General features: G+C 46.9%; 1 protein-coding gene across 1 annotated transcript in view; it reads right to left on the bottom strand.

The window, feature by feature from the left end:
* SPAG1 (sperm associated antigen 1) overlaps positions 1–21510 on the bottom strand; it is a 180594-nt gene that overhangs the window by 14134 nt on the left and 144950 nt on the right. Inside the window, exon 17 of the mRNA XM_068237728.1 lies at positions 2638–2784. Within this exon, the coding sequence (XP_068093829.1) occupies positions 2638–2784 (147 nt within the window). The remainder of the gene's footprint in view (positions 1–2637; positions 2785–21510) is intronic.

Here is a 21510-nt window from a genome sequence, read left to right as displayed (position 1 = left end):
GAGGCTGGGTCTGGCTATAGTGCCCAGCCTCTGTTGCTAGTTGAATCCCCCCTAAGTCCCCGCTGCGCTCCGCTCTCCCCCATAAATTATAGCCGCGCTGTCGACACGCAGCGTGTCGCAGCAGGCTATGTTTATCTCCCTAGTGTCACGCTGCTCCTTTGCCTCCTGCAGAGCGCCTGTCCCCGCCACGTCCCTTCCCTCCCCGCTGATTGGAGGGAAGGGACGTGGGCGGGGACCAGCGCTCTGCAGGAGGCGGGGGGAGTGGCGTGAGTGACATTAGGGAGGTAAACATAGCCCGACAGCGCGGCTGTAATTTATGGGCTATAGCGGAGCGCAGGGGGGACTTAGGGGGGATTCAACTAGTAACAGAGACTGCGCACTATAGCCAGACCCAGCCTCTGTGTATAGATTTTATTCTAAGATACCCACCTCGTGTTCTCTTTAAGAGTACATAAAGCACCCACACCCAGAGTGTACAAGTCCAGGCCACAGCTGAGTGTTCACGACATCATTGCACGGCACAGCCCACCAGTAGCACCTCCCCGGCCTTCACAGCATACAAGTCCAGGCCACTGCTGAGCTGCCATGACATCATCGCATGGCATAGCCCACCAGTAGCACCTCCCCGGCCTTCAGAGCATACAAGTCCAGGCCACTGCTGAGCTGCCATGACATCGCATGGCATAGCCCACCAGTAGCACCTCCCTGGCCTTCAGAGCATACAAGTCCAGGCCACTGCTGAGCTGCCATGACATCATCGCATGGCATAGCCCACCAGTAGCACCTCCCCGGCCTTCAGAGCATACAAGTCCAGGCCACTGCTGAGCTTCCATGACATCATCGCATGGCATAGCCCACCAGTAGCACCGACCCGGCCTTCAGAGCATACAAGTCCAGGCCACTGCTGAGCTGCCATGACATCATCGCATGGCATAGCCCACCAGTAGCACCTCCCCACCTTCAGAGCATACAAGTCCAGGCCACTGCTGAGCTGCCATGTCATCATTGCATGGCATAGCCCACCAGTAGCACCTCCCCGGCCTTCACAGCATACAAGTCCAGGCCACTGCTGAGCTGCCATGACATCATCGCATGGCATAGCCCACCAGTAGCACCTCCCTGGCCTTCAGAGCGTACATGTCCAGGCCACTGCTGAGCTGCCATGACATCATCGCATGGCATAGCCCACCAGTAGCACCTCCCCAGCCTTCAGGGCGTGCCACCAGAAACACCTCCCTGGGCTTCAGCTCCGTGGTAGGGAAAGGCCCATCTTCCTGTTGCGGCAGGAAGCAGCACATCCTGCAGCTGCCAGTAAGCCTTACTATTACTAACACTATGACCCCATTATGCTGTTCATGTGCCCTTCACCCTATGCATCCCCAATACATACCTCCACTTTGATGTACACTATACATATGTGTTTTTACAAGGTTGTGATTTTTCAGGTTTGCATATAAGACTCAGTCCTCAGTATATCAGATTTGTGCAGTGTATGGTGATATGACCATTCACTGCATGAACCCATTGGCATGATTCACAAAGCTTTTTCACCTGTTTTCTTCATCTGTTACATTTTTAAGCTCCCAAAGAGCAAAAATATAATACAATTAAGGTAAGAAAAGTAATAATGAAATGAAGTTAATCAGGAACAACTTACTTTGAGTGCACTTGAAACAAAAAGAAAAACCCAATAGAGGCGCATTGCCACTATTGGACCTTTTTGAGCTTGCACTCCTTGCCTGATGAAGCGGGTTATACCTGCGAAACGCGTTGCGGAGTGCCAAAATAAATTGTTATTTGCGATTTGAACAATCTCGATTGTCCATCATTTCAGGAGGTAAGTCCACCTGTACTCCTCCTTTTTAGTTGTTTTTAGATCATTTTAACCTGCCTGGCGCCTCTGTCCAAAATTTGCACAACTTACTTTGAGTGGTTATTTTGCTTGTAAATATGCTGAAAGGTTATTTTTATCAATTAGGTGATAAATAAGTAATTTATGAGATGTTTTGTGAATAGAGCCCATTGTGGTAAAGTCTTTGTGTGTCGGAAATGTCACGTACAGCATTTGTATGTATGTCTTGTCTGATTTTCATCCAGTGTTCGTTTTTATCGTGCAATGAACAAGTTTGTGCTCCTTTCACTGCAATGGAGACAACCTGGCATTTATAAATGATTCCTATACATAACATCGGATCCTTCGACAAGCCTGTTTATCTGCAGTTCTCTAATACAGAAATGGCCCATTTCTCAGTTAAGTTTGAACCGAGCCTGAATTGTACCTGAAGAGGAGAACTGACTGTTCTCGAAAGCTAGATGTTTTATACAGTGGCTTGCACACCCCACTTTGCAGTTATTGATTTGTAAAAAATGTTTGGAATGATGTATGATTTTCGTTCCACTTCTCACGTGTACACCACTTTGTATTGGTCTTTCACGTGGAATTCCAATAAAATTGATTCATGTTTGTGGCAGTAATGTGAAAAAATGTGGAAAACTTCAAGAGGGCCGAATACTTTTGCAAGCCAATGTATAGCAAATGAATGGCCTGCACCACCAGTGTACGGTTACATCACTCCTGCATATAGAGTTCACTATGACAGTCATACCCAGTTATTAAAGAAAAGCTGAAGACCGTACCTCCTTGATCAGAACCTTCTTCCTTTGCTTCTCTTTGATGCCATTGGATAAGAAGGGGGTGATCTCAACTAGTAGATTCTTGGCTTCTGTGACTCCGGAATCCAGAGAGATGACCTTCTGTAGATCGCTGGCACAGTCCTGGTAATTCTGGAATGGAAGTAATGATATATGTTCCATCAGTATTACACAGCACATCATTATCTTGTTCTGTTTTTATTAACAAAAGTCCAATGCGGTCCATTTACTGAGTCTGAAAGATAAACCATCTTAAAGCAAACCTGAAGTGAGAGGAATATAGAGGCTGACATTTTGTAGGACGATGTAGTTTTAATTAGTGATATAATCATGCCTCACCCAATTACCAGTGATATTGTATATACAGTACATGTTAATGCATATAGTATAGTGCCCATCAGCAGTATGTGAATAGTTAAACATTCCTTCACTTCAGAAGTAGCCATTTCCTTATATCGAAGTACTCAGGGCTGGTCCTAGACTTTTTGTTGAGGATGCACCCCCCCCCCCCCTTCTCAATTTGGAATGATCGCGCAGCATCTGATAATTTACTCTGATTCATTTAATTCAAATTAAACACTGCTGCTCTCTTGCCTCCCCCCTCCTCACTCACTGTCAGACTCCTCACACAGCATAACAAGCTGCTTTTACCCAATGATGACCTCTTCAACTCGCTCACAGTACAAAAATGCTGCCCCTGTATTCTCTGCGCCTGATGCAAGTGTTTCACCTTGCTTCATGACAGAACCGGCCCTGGAAGTGTTTGTGATATACCTAAGCGGACAAATGACCATAGCCTTACAAGGAAAGGTGTTCCGAAGACCACAAAGGATTGTCTGGGACTGTGTCTGTCTGTGACAGGACTGCTATTGCCAGCAGCTTTGCCTAGGTCCCCCGAACCTGAGATGCCTATCAGGGCATATGGGACCCCTCAGGACTATTTGTGAATTTATCTGATTGAGCTGAAAGCCATCTGGACATTTGCCCATCATTCTGTAGCTAAGTATTTATTCATTAAATGTTATATATTTTACATCTAAGTGCTGTCTTTGGGTCATTTTTATGTCCTCTGAAACTGCAAACTTTCTACAGATAAAGTGCCTTGGAGATAAATAAGCACTTTGTTTAACTATTTTCACAGGTTTTGTGAATTCTCAATACACATATTTATTTCCTTTTAAACAATGCACATTACCTGGCTGTCCTGCTGATCCTCTGCCTCTAATACTTTTAGCCATAGATCAGACCCTGAACAAGCATGCAGATCAGATGTTTCTGACTGCATGCTTATTTCAGGTGTGTGATTTAGACACTACTATAAGCATACATGTATTGTACATCTATTAAACTTACCCCAAACTGATCCCTAAGTTAAAGGGGAACTTCAGCCTAAACAAACATACTGTCATTAAGTTACATTAGTTATGTTAATTAGAATAGATAGGTTATATAATTTTTTACCCCCCCCCCCCCCCCTGTTTTAAAAGAACAGGCAAATGTTTGTGATTTATGGGGGCTGCCATCTTTGTCATGGGGGCAGCCATCTTTTTGGTTGAAAGAAGGTGACAGGGAGCATAAGACACAGTTCCAACTGCCCTGTGTTCTGATAACCCCTCCCAGCTGCATGTGCTAGGCTTCAAATGTCAAATTCAAAATGTAAAAAAAAAGATTGCACCAAAACAGCAGAACGAGAACAACAACATCAGAAATCCCATCATGCTTTGCACATGATCAGGGGGAAAATGCCCGGGCAGTTTTCTTCTGTGCAGCTAAACATGAGGTTTGTATAAGAGAAAAAGTTCTGATGCTGTGAAACTGTTAGGCTGGTTTCACAGTGGGACGTTACAGGCGCACGTTAGAGCAGCTTGTAACGCAGCCCACCGCACAGCAATGAAAAATCAATGAGGCTGTTCACAGTGCGGACGTTGCATTACATTGTAACGCTGCGTCACAAGACAACGTACTGCATGCAGTACTTTGGACGCGGTTGAGCCGCGTTAGACTGCTTGCACATGCTCAGTAATGTTGGGGAGGAGCGGAGAGCGGCCAGGCACATGGCTAATTAATATGCACTGCACGTTGTGACGTGCAGTGTTTACATCATGGAGCAGCCGCTCAAAGCGGCGATTGGCCGGCGGGACCACGTGATGCCGCATGCGCACAAGAGTGCGCATCACGGCATCACTGACGCCAGAGTGAGCTGCACAACGCGGCTCACTCTGACGTCCAGATCCAGCACCACCCGGCGTTCCGTTAGGGGGACGTTATGCGACCTTAACGCCCCCTCTAACGCAACGTCCTGGTGTGAAATTAGCCTTAAAGAAACACCAGGCCTTTTCAGTGCTGCTGAGTAGATTTTTAGTCTGGAGGTTCACTTTAATGTTTCTCAAGCTTTTCCAGGACGTGATACCCTTTGAGGGTTGGTGCACACCAAGAGCGGTTCTGAGCGTTTTTAAAACCGCTTGCAGTTTAAAAACTGCTTGGCTAATGTATTTCAATGGGCTGGTGCACAATACAGCAATTCGTTTTTTTCCCCAAACGCAAACTCGGCTCCTGCAGCATTTTTGTGGATTTCTGAGGCAATTCTGCCTCAGTGTTACATATAGGAAAGTGGAAAATCGCTCTGAAAAGCGCTAGATCAGTTCAGTTTTCCAGTCGTTTTTGTTACAGAAGCTGTTCAGCTACAGCTTTATTGTAACAATATATGAAATCTACTTCACAAAATCACTCCAAAAAACGATAGGCATGTGTAGAAAATTGCTCTGCACATGCCTAGAATCGCTCTGAAAAAACTCTTCAAAAAACGCTAGCGTTTGCAGATACGCTAGCAGTTTGTGGTGTGCACTGGCCCTGAAAGTGCTTGTGGCATATCGTTGCACCACAGTGCCAATTTTCACAAACTGCCCTGAAGAATAATGCTATTATAATGTATTAACTCTGGGGTCATGTGACACCAATGCGCCAATTTCCTGGCAAACAACCATGAAGGACAAAACCACTTCCGAACTGTTCCATCTCCTCCTCCATGCAGGTATCACCTGCTTCCACATCACATTTTATTTATTATTATTTAGCATTTATATAGCGCTGACATCTCCCTGGCAATACAGCGTGACTCATTAGGATTGGATAGAACTATAGCTGGGTGCAATATAATATATGTGCAGCTTTATTTATAACCATAGATGTGCAGACACAGGTTATATCCAGCCTTGCTGAGACAGATATTGCCTCACCAGACTCAGAGCTTCTGCTCTCAGCACTTGCTCATTGCTTCCTGTTGCTGTAACCAGGTGTTGAAACACTTTGGTCACAAGTATAGGCAGAGCTCCCTAGTGTCCCTCATTTGGAGGGCAGTCCCTCTGTCACTCTTTCTTCCTCATTTGTTCCTCTTTCAGGACTGATGTAAAGATTTATATAAATATATGTATTTTTCTACTTAAAAATGTGTTTAATTGACTCTAAACTTTATTCTAATCCTTTAAATTGATATATTTCTTATTTTCAAATGTTATTATTAATATAAAAAAATGAACCAGGATAGAAAGGGCCACTGTGGTTCTTATTTTAAAACATATTTTCTTATTAAATGTGTGACTAGTGGTGTGCTAGGGGTATTACTGAAGGTGTGGTCGGGCCTGATTAGGGGTATGGCAGGGGACACTGAAGCGAAAAAAAAAATATATGATATAGTGAATTGGTTGTGTACTATGAATAATTTCTAGAAGATTAGCACCAAAGAAAATATTCTCATACTTTTATTTTCAGGTATATAGTGTTTTTTCTAACATTGCATTATTCTATAATATGTGCAGATTACACAACACTCAAAATGAATCTTTCAGAGCAGTCTGTGAAGTAATAACCTCTCCTCTAGCAGAGAAAAAGTAAACAGTTCACTTACAGTTGAGATAATAAAAGTCAGATAACAGCCCTCTCCACGACTAACTTAGTCGGAGAACTTAATGGCTTGTTTGCATAGAGATAACAACTGGAGTTTCTCAACTCTTCCTGTACTGGAAACAATTAGACTGATGTATCTGATCTTAAGGTTTTATTTCTTAGCTGTACTACACATACAAATCATAATATCATAATTTTTTTTTCGCTTCAGTGTCTCTTTAAAGGGAAGGTTCACGCTGCACATAAAAAAAAAAACTGCACTCACCTGGGGCTTCTTCCAGCTCCTGGCAGTCGATCGGCGCCCTCGTAGCAGCTCCTCTCCCTCCCGGCGTCCAGCGGTGAAGAAGCCAACCTCGCCAGGTCGGCTTCCAGGTCGGCTTCTGTGCGCCCCACGGCGGGGGGTCTCGTGGTGTAGGGACGTCATTGGGTCTCTACTGCACAGGCCTGCGCAGTAGAGACCCGATGATGTCACATACACCATGTGACCCGCGCCGTGTAACGCACATGACGCCGACCCCGAAGCCGACCTGGCGAGATCGGCTTCTTCACCGCTGGATGCCGGGAGGAAGAGGAGCTGCTACGAGGGCACCAATCAACTGCCAGTAGCTGGAAAAAGCCCCAGGTGAGTGCAGGTTTTTTTGTATTTGCAGCGCGGATCTTCCCTTTAAGCGCCCCTCTGTCTTATCTCAAAAAGTTGGCAGGTATGTACAGGTCCTTCTCAAAAAATTAGCATATTGTGATAAAGTTCATTATTTTCTGTAATGTACTGATAAACATTAGACTTTCATATATTTTAGATTCATTACACACAACTGAAGTAGTTCAAGCCTTTTATTGTTTTAATATTGATGATTTTGGCATACAGATCATGAAAACCCAAAATTCCTATCTCAAAAAATTAGCATATCATGAAAAGATTCTCTAAACGAGCTATTAAAGACACTCTGAAGCGAGAATAAATCTCGCTTCAGAACTCATAGTTAGCAGGGGCACGTGTGCCCCTGCTAAACCGCCGCTATCGCGCCGCTAAACGGGGGTCCCTTACCTTACAAATTCCCTCCGAGCAGCCAGGGATCTTTTCCGGATTGAGGCAGGGCTAACCGCCGCAGACCTGCCCCACGCGCGTCTGTCAGCGCGTATCTCCGCCTCTCCCTCGCCCCTCTCAGTCTTCCTTCACTGAGAGGGGCGGGGGAGAGGCGGCGATGTGCCGCTGATAGACGCGACTAGAGGCAGGGCTGCAGCCGTTAGCCCTGCCTCTATGAGCAGCAAAATCTACGACCAATTTGGTCGTTGATTTTGCGGGAAGGGGGGGGGGGGGTGGGGGGTGAAGGGACCCCCGTTTAGCCGCAGGATAGCGGCGTTTTAGCAGGGGCACACGTGCCCCTGCTAACTATGAGCTCTGAAGCGAGAATTATTCTCGCTTCAGTGTCCCTTTAACCTGATCATCTGAATCAACTAATTATCTCTAAACACCTGCAAAAGATTCCTGAGGCTTTTAAAAACTCCCAGCCTGGTTCATTACTCAAAACCGCAATCATGGGTAAGACTGCCCACCTGACTGCTGTCCAGAAGGCCATCATTGATACCCTCAAGCAAGAGGGTAAGACACAGAAAGAAATTTCTGAACGAATAGGCTGTTCCCAGAGTGCTGTATCAAGGCACCTCAGTGGGAAGTCTGTGGGAAGGAAAAAGTGTGGCAGAAAACGCTGCACAACGAGAAGAGGTGACCGGACCCTGAGGAAGATTGTGGAGAAGGACCGGTTCCAGACCTTGGGGGACCTGCGGAAGCAGTGGACTGAGTCTGAAGTAGAAACATCCATAGCCACCGTGTATAGGTGTGTGCAGGAAATGGGCTACAGGTGCCGCATTCCCCAGGTCAAGGCACTTTTGAACCAGAAACAGCGGCAGAAGCGCTACCTGGGCTACAGAGAAGCAGCACTGGACTGTTGCTCAGTAGTCCAAAGTACTTTTTTTTCGGATGAAAGCAACTTTTGCATGTCATTCAGAAATTAAGGTGCCAGAGTCTGGAGGAAGACTGGGGAGAGGGAAATGCCAAAATGCCTGAAGTCCAGTGTCAAGTACCCACAGTCAGTGATGGTCTGGGGTGCCATGTCAGCTGCTGGTGTTGGTCCACTGTGTTTTATCAAGGGCAGGGTCAATGCAGCTAGCTATCAGGAGATTTTGGAGCACTTCATGTTTCCATCTGCTGAAAAGCTTTATGGAGATGAAGATTTCATTTTTCAGCACGACCTGGCACCTGCTCACAGTGCCAAAACCACTGGTAAATGGTTTACTGACCATGGTATTACTGTGCTCAATTGGCCTGCCAACTCTCCTGACCCGAACACCATAGAGAATCTGTGGGATATTGTGAAGAGAAAGTTGAGAAACGCAAGACCCAGCACTCTGGATGAGCTTAAGGCCGCTATCGAAGCATCCTGGGCCTCCATAACACCTGAGCAGTGCCACAGGCTGATTGCCTCCATGCTACGCCGCATTGAAGCAGTCATTTCTGCAAAAAGATTCCCAACCAAGTATTGAGTGCATAACTGAACATAATTATTTGAAGGCTGATTTTTTTTGTTTTAAAAACACTTTTCTTTTATTGGTCGAATGAAATATGCTAATTTTTTGAGATAGGGAGTTTTGGGTTTTCATGAGCTGTATGCCAACATCATCAATATTAAAACAATAAAAGGCTTGAACTACTTCAGTTGCATGTAATGAATCTAAAATATATGAAAGTCTAATGTTTATCAGTACATTACAGAAAATAATGAACTTTATCACAATATGCTAATTTTTTGAGAAGGACCTGTATATATAATGACCATTGTAGCTCCTTACACACGTCAATGAGTTCTGGTTCACCATGAGCTTGCTGGGAGACATCTCGAGCGCACTCCAACCTGAATTATCACAAATACTTTCGGTTTTAAGAAAGCAAACTTTTCTTTTATAAATAATGATTGACACTCCTGCTATATTGACTTACTGAAAATATAACACAATTGAAGGGTACAGTTTGTTCTTAGAGCGTACCTCGAGCAGCATTTCTTGCCTAAGTAGTGGGAAGCGTCTCGATAGTCCGATCCTCCTGCAGACCACCCTTCCAGCGCTGGGCCCCTCTGAACATATTTGACAAGAGTTTGTTGAATATGCTCTCATGGCCGCAGAGGGAAGCCTCTGAGTCTCCCTCTACCTAGGTAAGTATCTTTTAACATTTGGTTCCTTACAGGTTTGCATTAAAACTGTGTGGCCGCTTCAGGCCAATTTTAAGTGGTTCTAATAAATTTCAGTAAGTTTTAATTAACTCCTTTTTTTTGTTTATGCATGGGGTACCACTATAGCTGACATCAGTAGCTCACTGGCTATATGAGTGGAATGATAACCCACCAATTACCAGATATTTTTGCTCCAGTTTGGTCATTTTTCAGGGAATAGCAGTTTTAACATTTAGCATCCAATTTAGTGAAATTAAAGCAATATCTCTTTTGCTTGGTTTATGGCTTCAGGTTTTCAGCACACAAGTACTTAGGAAAATCCTAGAAAATAAAAGCGAATATAGAAATGGCGCAGCACGGTGGTGTAATGGTTAGCTATCTCGCCTTGCAGCGCTGGATCACCGGTTCGAATACCAGGGCACTATCTGCATGGAGTTTGTATGTTCTCCCCGTGTCTGTGTGGGTTTCCTACGGGCACTCCGGTTTCCTCCCACATCCCAAAAACATACAGATAAGTTAATTGGCCCTAGACTACAACACATAAACTACATGATACATACATAGACATATTACTGTGGTAGGGATTAGATTGTAAGCGACTCTGAGGGACAGTTAAGTGACAACACAATATACTCTGTACAGCGCTGTGGAAGATGTCTGTGCTATATAAATCAGGGGCGTTTCTAGGGTCCTTGGAGATCGGGGGCACCTGTGGGCGCCAGGTGGGGAGGTATATTAAACGCGCTGCTGCAAAAATGGGCGTGGCCATGTGAGTGGGCGTGGTCATGGGTGGGGCCACATGTACATGAACTTAGCAGCGGTGTAAGCTACAGATAACGGGCATGCCCATCGAAATATTGGATGGAGCCCCCTGTCCTTTATTTAGATAATTTACAATCAGTATAGACATAGATCAAAGATGTATACGCACATACAATTTTGATTGGTCAATGACTGACCACCAATTTTACTACCCCTGTGCAGTAAGTGGGCCAACAGACAATGAATTTTATGAACAGAGTTAAAATTGGCTAATCAAAATTGTATGTGTGTACCAGGCTTTACAGCTAATACTGTACATACTGAAAGTAGCAGGGATCAGCATACAATATAGCTGGTTTACAATCAGTAAAGGCACAGAGTAACACCTTACACTGTACACACTGGAGGTAGATCAGCACACAGTGCAGGCACTAGAGAACAGCGTATACTGTACATACTGTAGGCAGCAGAATTCAGCACACTGCAGCTAGCGTGCCAAAAATATGAGGATCACGTTGTGCGGCGCGCTTATCGCGCCGCACCGAAAAATGGGTGGGCCATGGACCAGAATGTAGGTGTAGTAACAGGTGGAGACAAATTTACATGAACCTAGCAATGGTGGGACATTAGATTAGGACAGTGGTGGCGAACCTTTTGGAGGCCGAGTGCCCAAACTGCAACCCAAAAGTCACTTATCTATCGCAAAGTGGCAACAGCAATTTAAACTAAATACTGTACAAACGTTTTAACTCATACGTGAACATTATGGAAAATCCAAGTTGAAAATAAACTGTGAAGATAAACAATTTCATCCATCCTACTCCTGAAAATGTATTCAATTTTTTAGAACCTCCCAGTTTTATTTTCTGTTTTAAAAAGCTAAAAAAGTATGATAAGGATTCAACTTTTCCCATAGTCTCACAGTTAGCAATCATGTGACCCCCAACAAGACAAATTCAGCAATCATGAGGCCCCCGACAAGACAAATTCAGCAATTGTGAGGCCCCCGACATAACAAATTCAGCAATCGTGAGGCCCCCGACATGACAAATTCAGCAATCGTGAGGCCCCCGACATGACAAATTCAGCAATCGTGAGGCCCCCGACATGACGAATTCAGCAATCGTGAGGCCCCCAACATGACAAATTCAGCAATCATTAGGCCCCCAACAAATCATGAGGCCCCCAACAAGACAAATTCAGCAATCATGAGGCCCCCAACATGACAAATTCAGCAATCATTAGGCCCCCAAATAATAGTGAGTGACAGGGACCCCCGTTAGTGACAGGGAACCCAGTTAGTGACAGGGAACCCCAGTTAGTGAGTGACAGGGACCCCAGTTAGCTAGTGAGTGACAGGGACCCCCGATAGTGAGTGACAGGGAACCCCGTTAGCTAGTAAGTGACAGGGAACCCCGTTAGCTAGTGAGTGACAGGGACCCACGATAGAGAGTGACAGGGACCCCCATTAGGTAGTGAGTGACAGGCGCGCCCCCTCCCTTACCTCGCAGCCAGCAGACCTCGATCAGCGCCGCGGGCGACCCGACTAGATAGAGCGGGCGCCGGCAGCACCACGCTGTATATGCGGAAGTGATGTCACTTCCGCATATCAGCGGTGTACGCTAGGTCCTAGCGCCCGGTGTATCTGGTCGCCTGCTGATCGAGGTCTGAAGCTCTGGCCACGGGGACAGCCGGGGAGGGGGGGGGGGGGCAGGGGGGGGGGCAGCGGCGGCCAGGAGGGGACAGCGGGCAGTGCCGGGCACCCCTGGGGAAGAGATCCGTGGCACCCCAGGACAGATTGGGGGCACGTGCCCCCCAAAATAGGGCTAGCGACGCCCAACACCAAGTGAAGGCACATAAATATAGTGACAGGGACCCCAGTTAGATAGTGAGTGACAGGGACCCCTGATAGTGAGTGACAGGGACCCCCGATAGTGAGTGACAGGGACCCCCGTTAGATAGTGACAGGGACCCCAGTTAGTGAGTGACAGGGAACCCCAGTTAGTGAGTGACAGGGACCCCAGTTAGCTAGTGAGTGACAGGGACCCCCGATAGTGAGTGACAGGGAACCCCGTTAGCTAGTGAGTGACAGGGAACCCCGTTAGCTAGTGAGTGACAGGGACCCACGATAGAGAGTGACAGGGACCCCCATTAGGTAGTGAGTGACAGGCGCGCCCCCTCCCTTACCTCGCAGCCAGCAGACCTCGATCAGCGCCGCGGGCGACCCGACCAGATAGAGCGGGCGCCGGACGCACCACGCTGTATATGCGGAAGTGATGTCACTTCCGCATATCAGCGGTGTACGCTAGTTCCTAGCGCCCGGTGTATCTGGTCGCCTGCTGATCGAGGTCTGAAGCTCTGGCCGCGGGGACAGCCGGGGGGGGGGGGGGGGGCAGCGGCGGCCAGGAGGGGACAGCGGGCAGTGCCGGGCACCCCTGGGGAAGAGATCTGTGGCACCCCAGGACAGATTGGGGGCACGTGCCCCCCAAAATAGGGCTAGCGACGCCCAACACCAAGTGAAGGCACATAAATATAGTGACAGGGACCCCAGTTAGATAGTGAGTGACAGGGACCCCTGATAGTGAGTGACAGGGACCCCCGATAGTGAGTGACAGGGACCCCCGATAGTGAGTGACAGGGACCCCCGTTAGATAGTGACAGGGAACCCCAGTTAGTGAGTGACAGGGACCCCAGTTAGCTAGTGAGTGACAGGGACCCCCGATAGTGAGTGACAGGGAACCCCGTTAGCTAGTGAGTGACAGGGAACCCCGTTAGCTAGTGAGTGACAGGGACCCACGATAGAGAGTGACAGGGACCCCCATTAGGTAGTGAGTGACAGGCGCGCCCCCTCCCTTACCTCGCAGCCAGCAGACCTCGATCAGCGCCGCGGGCGACCCGACCAGATAGAGCGGGCACCGGACGCACCACGCTGTATATGCGGTGGTGATCTCACTTCCGCATATCAGCGGTGTACGCTAGGTCCTAGCGCCCGGTGTATCTGGTCGCCTGCTGATCGAGGTCTGAAGCTCTGGCCGCGGGGACAGCCGGGGGGGGGGGGGGGCAGCGGCGGCCAGGAGGGGACAGCGGGCACCGGGCACCCCTGGGGAAGAGATCCGTGGCACCCCAGGACAAATTGGGGGCACGTGCCCCCCAAAATAGGGCTAGCGACGCCCAACACCAAGTGAAGGCACATAAAATCACTTCTTTTCTCCACCACATGGGGGCTTTGCAGTCTGTTAAAGGGATACTGTAGGGGGGGGGGGGTCAGGGGAAAATGAGTTGAACTTACCCGGGGCTTCTAACGGTCCCCCGCAGACATCCTGTGTTGGCGCAGTCACTCACCGATGCTCCGGCCCCGCCTCCAGTTCACTTCTGGAATTTCAGACTTTAAAGTCTGAAAACCACTGCGCCTGCGTTGCCATGTCCTCGATCCCGCTGATGTCATCAAGAGCGCACAGCGCAGGCCCAGTATGGTCTGTGTCTGCGCAGTACACTCCTGGTGACATCAGCGGGAGCGAGGACACGGGCGTGCAGGTGCAGTGGTTTTCTGACTTTAAAGTCAGAAATTCCAGAAGTGAACTGGAGGCGGGGCCGGAACATCGGTGAGTGGCTGCGCCAACACAGGATGTCTGTGGGTGACCATTAGAAGCCCCGGGTAAGTTCAGCTCATTTTCCCCCGACCCCCCTACAGTATCCCTTTAAGGACCATGATCACACAAAATATTAATTTTAAGAGTAACTTTAATTCATTAGCTGATACCCCATTTCCCTATTTACCTTGTCTTCAATAAATCATCAGTGGGGTTTGTGTGGCTGATATTGTGGTGAAATCCCTCCCGCAGTGTGATATCATGACCAGGGTCCTGACAGTTTGCTGTCTGTGAACCATGTTGCATTGTGGGAAATATTTTTTTTTTCCAAATGCCAAGCAAGCAATATCTCTCTCTCTGCATAGAACTTTCAGTAAATGAACATTCCGTACAGATCACCTGGCAGAACTAAAGATGCCACCACCAGTGATAAATTTCTGAATGTAAATCAGGGAGTGAAAAGATTTGACAATAGGCAAACACTGACTAAATAAGCTCTGAATATTGTAAGCAATAAGCAATTTTATGTATTGTTATTTTCACTACAGTTCCAAAATATAGGTGCACACATACAAGCCTCAGTTATATGCAGAAGGAAATCAGCACCCCTAAAATTATACATCATAGTATTTCTCAGGTGCATCTAGTGGAAGCCCATCCACCCGCAGTTCCAAATAAAATGCAGAGTCAATGCATAAATACAGCATCTCACAAAAGGAACACACCTCTCACATTTTTTGTAAATAATGAATTATATATTTTCGTGGGACAACACTGAAGATACGACACTCTGATACAATGTAAAGTTGTTCGTCCCATGAAAACAACTCAACCCCCAGCCAATAATGTCTAAACCACTGGCAACAAAAGTGAGTACACCCCTAAGTGAAAAATGTCAACATTTACTTTGCCACAGAATATGTTGGCACTTTATAAATCAATAACAATAATTCTGTCAGGTAAAAACAAGGGATGATCAATGAGATGCAAATACTTCCAAAAAATATGCAAATTTTTATGCAAATATATGCAGCTTGAAAAAGGACCAATGAATTTAAACCTGGGTTTAAATTCATTGGCCCATTTTCAAACTGCAAACATTTGCATTAAAAAATATGCATAAATGTGCATCAACTCGAAAGAATTTGCATATCTGTGATCATCCCTAGTAAAAGCGCCGTAACCTGAACTGTGGGTAATACTGCATTGTAGCTACGCATGGGGGAACACCAAAACAACAGGAATGTAGGGTCTCTCCAAATTAAACACTGATCTTTCCAAATGAAACACCTAGGGACCATCTAATTACTAGTTAGCATTATTGTCTATGGCGGTGATGGCCAGCGCCCAATTCTATGCAGGCCATTCAGGATGGTCGAAGATGGCGATTTCCGATTCCGACGGAATTCCTCATTCTGACAAGTGTCTTTCCAATTTCCGCGGAAATCCGAATTGCTGATTTCCAACTTTCCTATTTTCGTGGATTTTTTTTTTGTTATTTTTGTTAATAAATTTAGTTAATTGTAAAAAAAAAAAGAGAAGAAATGTGGATGTATGCTATTATGCGTAATCTGCACTTCCGATTGGCAACCACCATACGCTTCCGCACTCTCTGATGGGCCTAACACTTCTGAGTCTTGTGATTGGCCTAAAAATTCTGAGTCGCGGTAATGCAGTCAGGCCCGGATTTACCTCAGCTATAGACACAGATGTCTTGGCACCTTAGACTTCACCCTTTATGAACCTACAAACCCCCACCAAACCTCATCGCAAGTGTGCTGGTTGGCCCAGCTGTCACTTTTCCCTTACTTCCCTTGCCCATAATAGGTAGCTACAAGTGCCCCTTAGTATTAGAAGTACCTTCAATATTAAGTAGCTAGAGGTGCCCCCGAGTATAAGGTAGCTAGAGGTGCCCCTGACTGAAGTGAGATCTCTCAAGCAGGGTGCGTAACCTCTCATTTAAAATCTCATCAGGACTCTGCATAGGGAAGGAGGGAGGCGCTCGAGGAGGGGAGTGAGTTGCCTTTCCACCATCAGGCGCCTGTAGGCACGTGCCTACAGTGCCTTATGGTAAATCCTGCCCAAAATGCAGTATTACCACAGAATTTCGATGTCTGCTGTGGAAATCAGATTTCCGATCAGCAAATTGGAAATCACAATTCCGTAGAATTCGGAGGCTCATCCCTCCAGGCCATTTCCAACACTTCCCCTCATAAGCTGTATACCGGGACCCCAGTAACGCAGCAATAGGGGAAGCAGAGGTTGTGTGTGCAGCAGGACCCTTGTATCTGAGGGATCCACATAGGGCCCTCCTTCACTTGCTGCATTAGCTCTTTTATTGGTGCAGTGGTAATGATAGCCTCTACATGTACATTGAATAGTCAAACCACTGCCCTTCCTCTATTTAAATCTCTCAGTGGTTGGCCTCGGAGAGACAGTTTTGGCAGCCTGTATCATCATTATTACATAACGTGTAAATTCTGAACTGTACCCCATGGCTCTGTAGCAACACCAATGTGTGGCACTAGTTTCTTGCTAGCAGCAGAGATGTTTAGGAAAGATCAGCAGGACAGGCTGACTGTGTGTTTCCTATGCAGCCTGTTATAGCTATATCAGCAGCTGAACAGAAGCAATGTCCCAGCATTTAATTAGTGCTGTTCCTTGGGCAAGCGCCTGGCCTGGCTTGCAGTGACTGATCAGATGATGGTGGGGGGAGGGGGGAGATTTATGATACTTTTCTCAGCTAGTTGCTGATAAGAATCACCCTGAAGCTTGTTTCTTTATCAGTATCCTTTTGTGGGGGGGGGGGGGAACAGACAGAGCAGCCTTCTAAATCATGGCTTTTCAACCTGTTCACTCACTGTACCACTTTTATCACCTTAACATTTTCAAGTACCACCAGTGTGCCTGTGCAATAGATATGACCCGATCAGACTCATCTGTTTCCATCGGAGCCCGAGCAGAGAGTCACTACTGCGCGTGCACTCACACCAACAAGGAGATCTTTGAGGGGTTCCAGCGCTAGATCCCCTCTACTGAGGAGCAAGGGGGAAGCCTCTTTAGGATCCAGAGGCTTCCTCCTCCCGGGGCACTTTTTTCTTACAGCTACACTTTAAGAGGGGGGGGGGGGGCATATGGGAGGGGAATAGCAGGAGGCATTGGTGGGGAAAAGGATTAAAATCAGATTGCAAGCCTACAGATTGCCATTATTGGCAGTCTGTAGGTAGATTGCCAATCTAGGTAGCATATCCAGTGTCCCCCCCCCCCCCCCCCCCCCCACTTCAATACAGGTAGCCTCCCCCACCACCAGAGAGCTGGGCAGTGACTTACCTCAAAGTTCAGTTCCCCCTTGCTTGCTCCTCACTGTGCTGTCCTTTGTAATAGTTCAGACCTCAGATCAGTGGTAACCCGGGCGCAGTGAAGAGACAGCCAGGCGAACGGTGCACAGTGAGGGCGGTGCTGCGAGGGGTAGCCGAACTTTGTGGAGGCAGGACGGGACCAGGACAAGCGTCAGGTGGGCAATTAAGTAGCAGGTAAACTTGGAATGTACCACCTGGCCAACAGCAAAGTACCACTGGTGGTACGCGTACCACAGGTTGAAAAGCCCTGTTCTAAATCACTCCCAGGAGCAGCTGATCAACACTGGAGTGGGATGAATTTTAAAGGACAACTAAAGTGAGAAGAATATGGAGTCTGCTATATGTAATTCCTGACCCTGGGCAGAGGGGGAAATTCAAAATCTGAACATACCTGGTGCTCACTCCAGCCCCTTGTGGCACGCGAGGTCCCCCAACATCCTCTTGTTTCTTTTCCTGGTCATGCTGGCGGCTCCAGTAAGCGTGCACGCATTGCGGGGATCTCTAAAGACTGAACCGCGCATACGCAGGACTCTTATGGCGTGTGACTTCCGCCAAAGCCGCAGGATTTCAGGGGACCAGGAAAGGAGACCAGGAAAGGAGCCAGGAGAATACTGGGGGACTTCACAGGCTACGAGGGGCTGGAGAAAGCCCCAGGTAAGTCCAGATTTTGAATTTACTCTTCTGGTCAGGGTCCCTTTAAAGGGGAACTGAAGAGAGAGGTATATGGAGGCTTCCATATTTATTTCCTTTTAATCAATACCAGTTGCCTGGCAGCCCTGCTGGTCTATTTCTCTGCAGTGGTATCTGAATAACACCAGAAACAAGCATACAGCTAGTCTTGTCAGATATGACAATAATGTCTGAAACACCTGATCTGCTGCATGCTTGTTCAGGGGCTATGGCTAATAGTATTAGAGACAGAGGATCAGCAAGGCTGCCAGGCGACTGGTATTTCTTAAAAGGAAATAAACATGGCAGCCTCCATATACCTCTCTCTTCAGTTCCCCTTCAAACAATACCAGTTGCCTGGCTGCCCTGCTGATCTATTAGGCTGCAGTATTGTCTGTATCACACCAGAAACAAGCATGCAGCTAATCTTGTCAGATCTGACAATAATGTCAGAAACACCTGATCTGCATATGCTTATTCAGGGTCTATGGCTAAAAGTATTAGAGGCAGAGGATCAGCAGGACAGCCAGGCAACTGGTATTGCTTAGAAGGAAATAAATATGGCAGCCTCCATATCCCTCTCACTATAGTTTTCCTTTAAGTCTTGTACACACACTAGATACACAACCGTCTTGGCCAAGAATCAAATGTGTGGTTTAGAATCTTGATGTCGTTTACCAATCTGGAATACCGGATCGTTAATCGACACAGACAAATGAGCACACTGTATTCTTATTTACCCACCTGCTGGAAGCCATCCCATCATCCCTCCATTCCCTCTCCATTAAGCAGGGCACACCTGTAGGTAAAGCTAAAGAGTCTGCATAGCGCTCATGCCCCAAACTGTCTCCCTGACAACGGATGTCCAATCGTTGGATTGGAAATATGGCTCACACCTCACTGCCATTTCCCTCACCTGTACAGCTGCTGGAACAGCTGTAGAAAAAAATCAACAAAGAAGGCAGAGAAATGATTGCCACCAGTGGGATGACAGCTCTGAGTCACAAGGTAGAGCAGCTGAATGAAGTATGGGACCCCGCTCTTTAGCAGTGGTGCATTCCATCTTGCCTCACAGACAGGTTAGCTATTATTATGACTAGTATTGTTGTTCGAATTATTTCAGAAACCCAAATTATCCCGAACACCGAACTTCAGCACCCGAGCAAGTGGACAGGGTCACGGAGAGGTCACTTGCACTTCAGGTGACCCCCCGGCGCTTCCTCTTCCAAGTCAGAAGAAGGAAGCATCAGAGTTAAGAAGAGCGCCATGAAGCGCAAGTATGTGACCTCCACGTGACCCGGTCTAGTTGCTCGGGTGCTGAAGTTCAGGATAATTCGGGTTTCTGAATTCAATATCCCCAATTCAAACAGAGGTAGCACACAGTTTGAAAATGTTTAATAGATTGGAAATTATATTCAATAAATAACAAAATATAATGCATATCTATTACAAAGGATCCTCTCCCGCATTGGTGATCATTTTGGTGATCTAGTATTGACATTTCGTCTGTGCTTTGTGCAAACAAGTGGGTTTGAGTGCAGGGAAAGGGGAGACGGGAAGGGAGTGGTGCCGAGTAGGTCGGTATGAGAGCATAGAACAGAAACTTGGTCCTGCGCTCAAGATCCCTTTAGGTTGTTCAAACCATAGCGTTGCTCCAATTACTGGGTGGTGCCAGTAGTGCTGTGCGACAAAGACAAGAAGAAGGAGGAGGAGCACTTCAATGGAGCGTTAACCTTTAATTGCTTAAAATTACACAAATATTGCACTTACATTGAAGTGTAGTTAAAAAAAGCATGTGTCCAGCCGCCAATGGATCCTCTCAGTGCCACCAGAACATGTCTAGAGCTTCGGATTTGATGTTAGCATGGAGAGACGTCGGTGTGCGGTACCTCGTCACGTGTGTGCCGTCTGACATCACAACAAGTTTCGTCGTCGTTAACCATGCCTTCATCAGGTCAACAGCAATTAAATGTTAACGCACCATTGGGGCGCCCCTCCTTCTACTTGTCTTTGTCATACACTATGAGAGCATAGTTCTACTGTGGCGAGCAGTACAGCTGTCACTAAAGAGATCGATCACAGCTTATACATCCAGCTTGCTTAATCACTTCAAGCCAAGCATTAAAGGGTTAAAATGGGCGCACGCGTTTGCACATGCAATTTCATCAGGATGGAGGTTTATTAAATGTCCTTTGTGCACTACTTAGTGCTCAAATAGGACGTTTATCAATGCCTATCTCCTCCAATCTTTATATTTGGCAGAATAGATGGAATGTTCCAAAGAAATATGGAAACCAGGAAGCCCCCACTAGGTAATGAGGTTGACCCTGAGGGCAACAAGCAGCGCTAGGACACTTCTGAAAAAGTAATCAAGCCCACTATGGTCTTCAGTTAATAGATTCACAGTTAATAGATTTCACTTACCTGGGGCTTCTGCCAGCCCCCTGCAGCCATTCTGTGCCAACATCGTTTCCAAACGAATCTCCATCCCCCCGCTGACTATCGGAACCGCCAACTTACAATTCAACGTCCACAGCCCTGGCCGCGCGCATCTTCGCATGCACTCCCGAGGCCAGGAGCAGCCTGCGCAGGCACAGGACGAGTAAGCTTCCGGCGACAGGAGCGCGATTGAGGACAGGCGCAGTGGCCATCGACTGGCAGAAGCGAAAGCCGCGGTGGGAGAATGGAGGATCTTTTGGTAACTTCACAGGCACAGGCCGGCTGCGGGGGCTGGCGGAAGCCCCAGGTAAGTGAGGTTTTTTTTTTTTAATATCTTCATGTCCGCTTTAATTGGCGTTTATCCTCTATAATAAAATCCTAATGTCTCTGCGTCTGTCCGTGTGTCAGTGTTTTTTAGCACTGCGCATGTACAGGGACAAGACGCAGAGACACCCCCGAGAGCCGGAGGAGGACGGGGCCAGGAGGGACGGGTGCGCGCGGCGCATTAGGGACAGACCTAGCCCGTTTTTAAATGGGCTAAGTCATCAGTATGAATATAAAATACCACTATTTTCCAATGCAGGTAACAGAAACTGACAGATAGGAATGAAAATGTTGCTATCAGTCAATTTTTTTTTTTTTTTTTTTTTGTGTGCAGGTGTTGAGCAATGATTCCTGCTCCATGCAGCTATATACTCATTCAGCAAGGTAAGGAATCTGTGGACAATCTGGACTGCAGTAAAAAGTCAACACAGTTGCCAAAAAGCATAATGTGAGCTATAAAGTTTAGGAAATTCTTAGCTGGCTGTAAATGAAAAGATCATTTTGAATGCAGTTTAATTACAATAAAACATGTACAGCGCTAATCTACGTTTATGCCAATTATATAATGAAAGTGGAATCTCCCTCTGA

Source organism: Hyperolius riggenbachi, chromosome 5 (genome assembly GCF_040937935.1).
Source record: "Hyperolius riggenbachi isolate aHypRig1 chromosome 5, aHypRig1.pri, whole genome shotgun sequence".
Classification (NCBI taxonomy): Eukaryota; Metazoa; Chordata; class Amphibia; order Anura; family Hyperoliidae; genus Hyperolius; species Hyperolius riggenbachi.
This window is presented reverse-complemented; position numbering and strand designations above follow the sequence as displayed.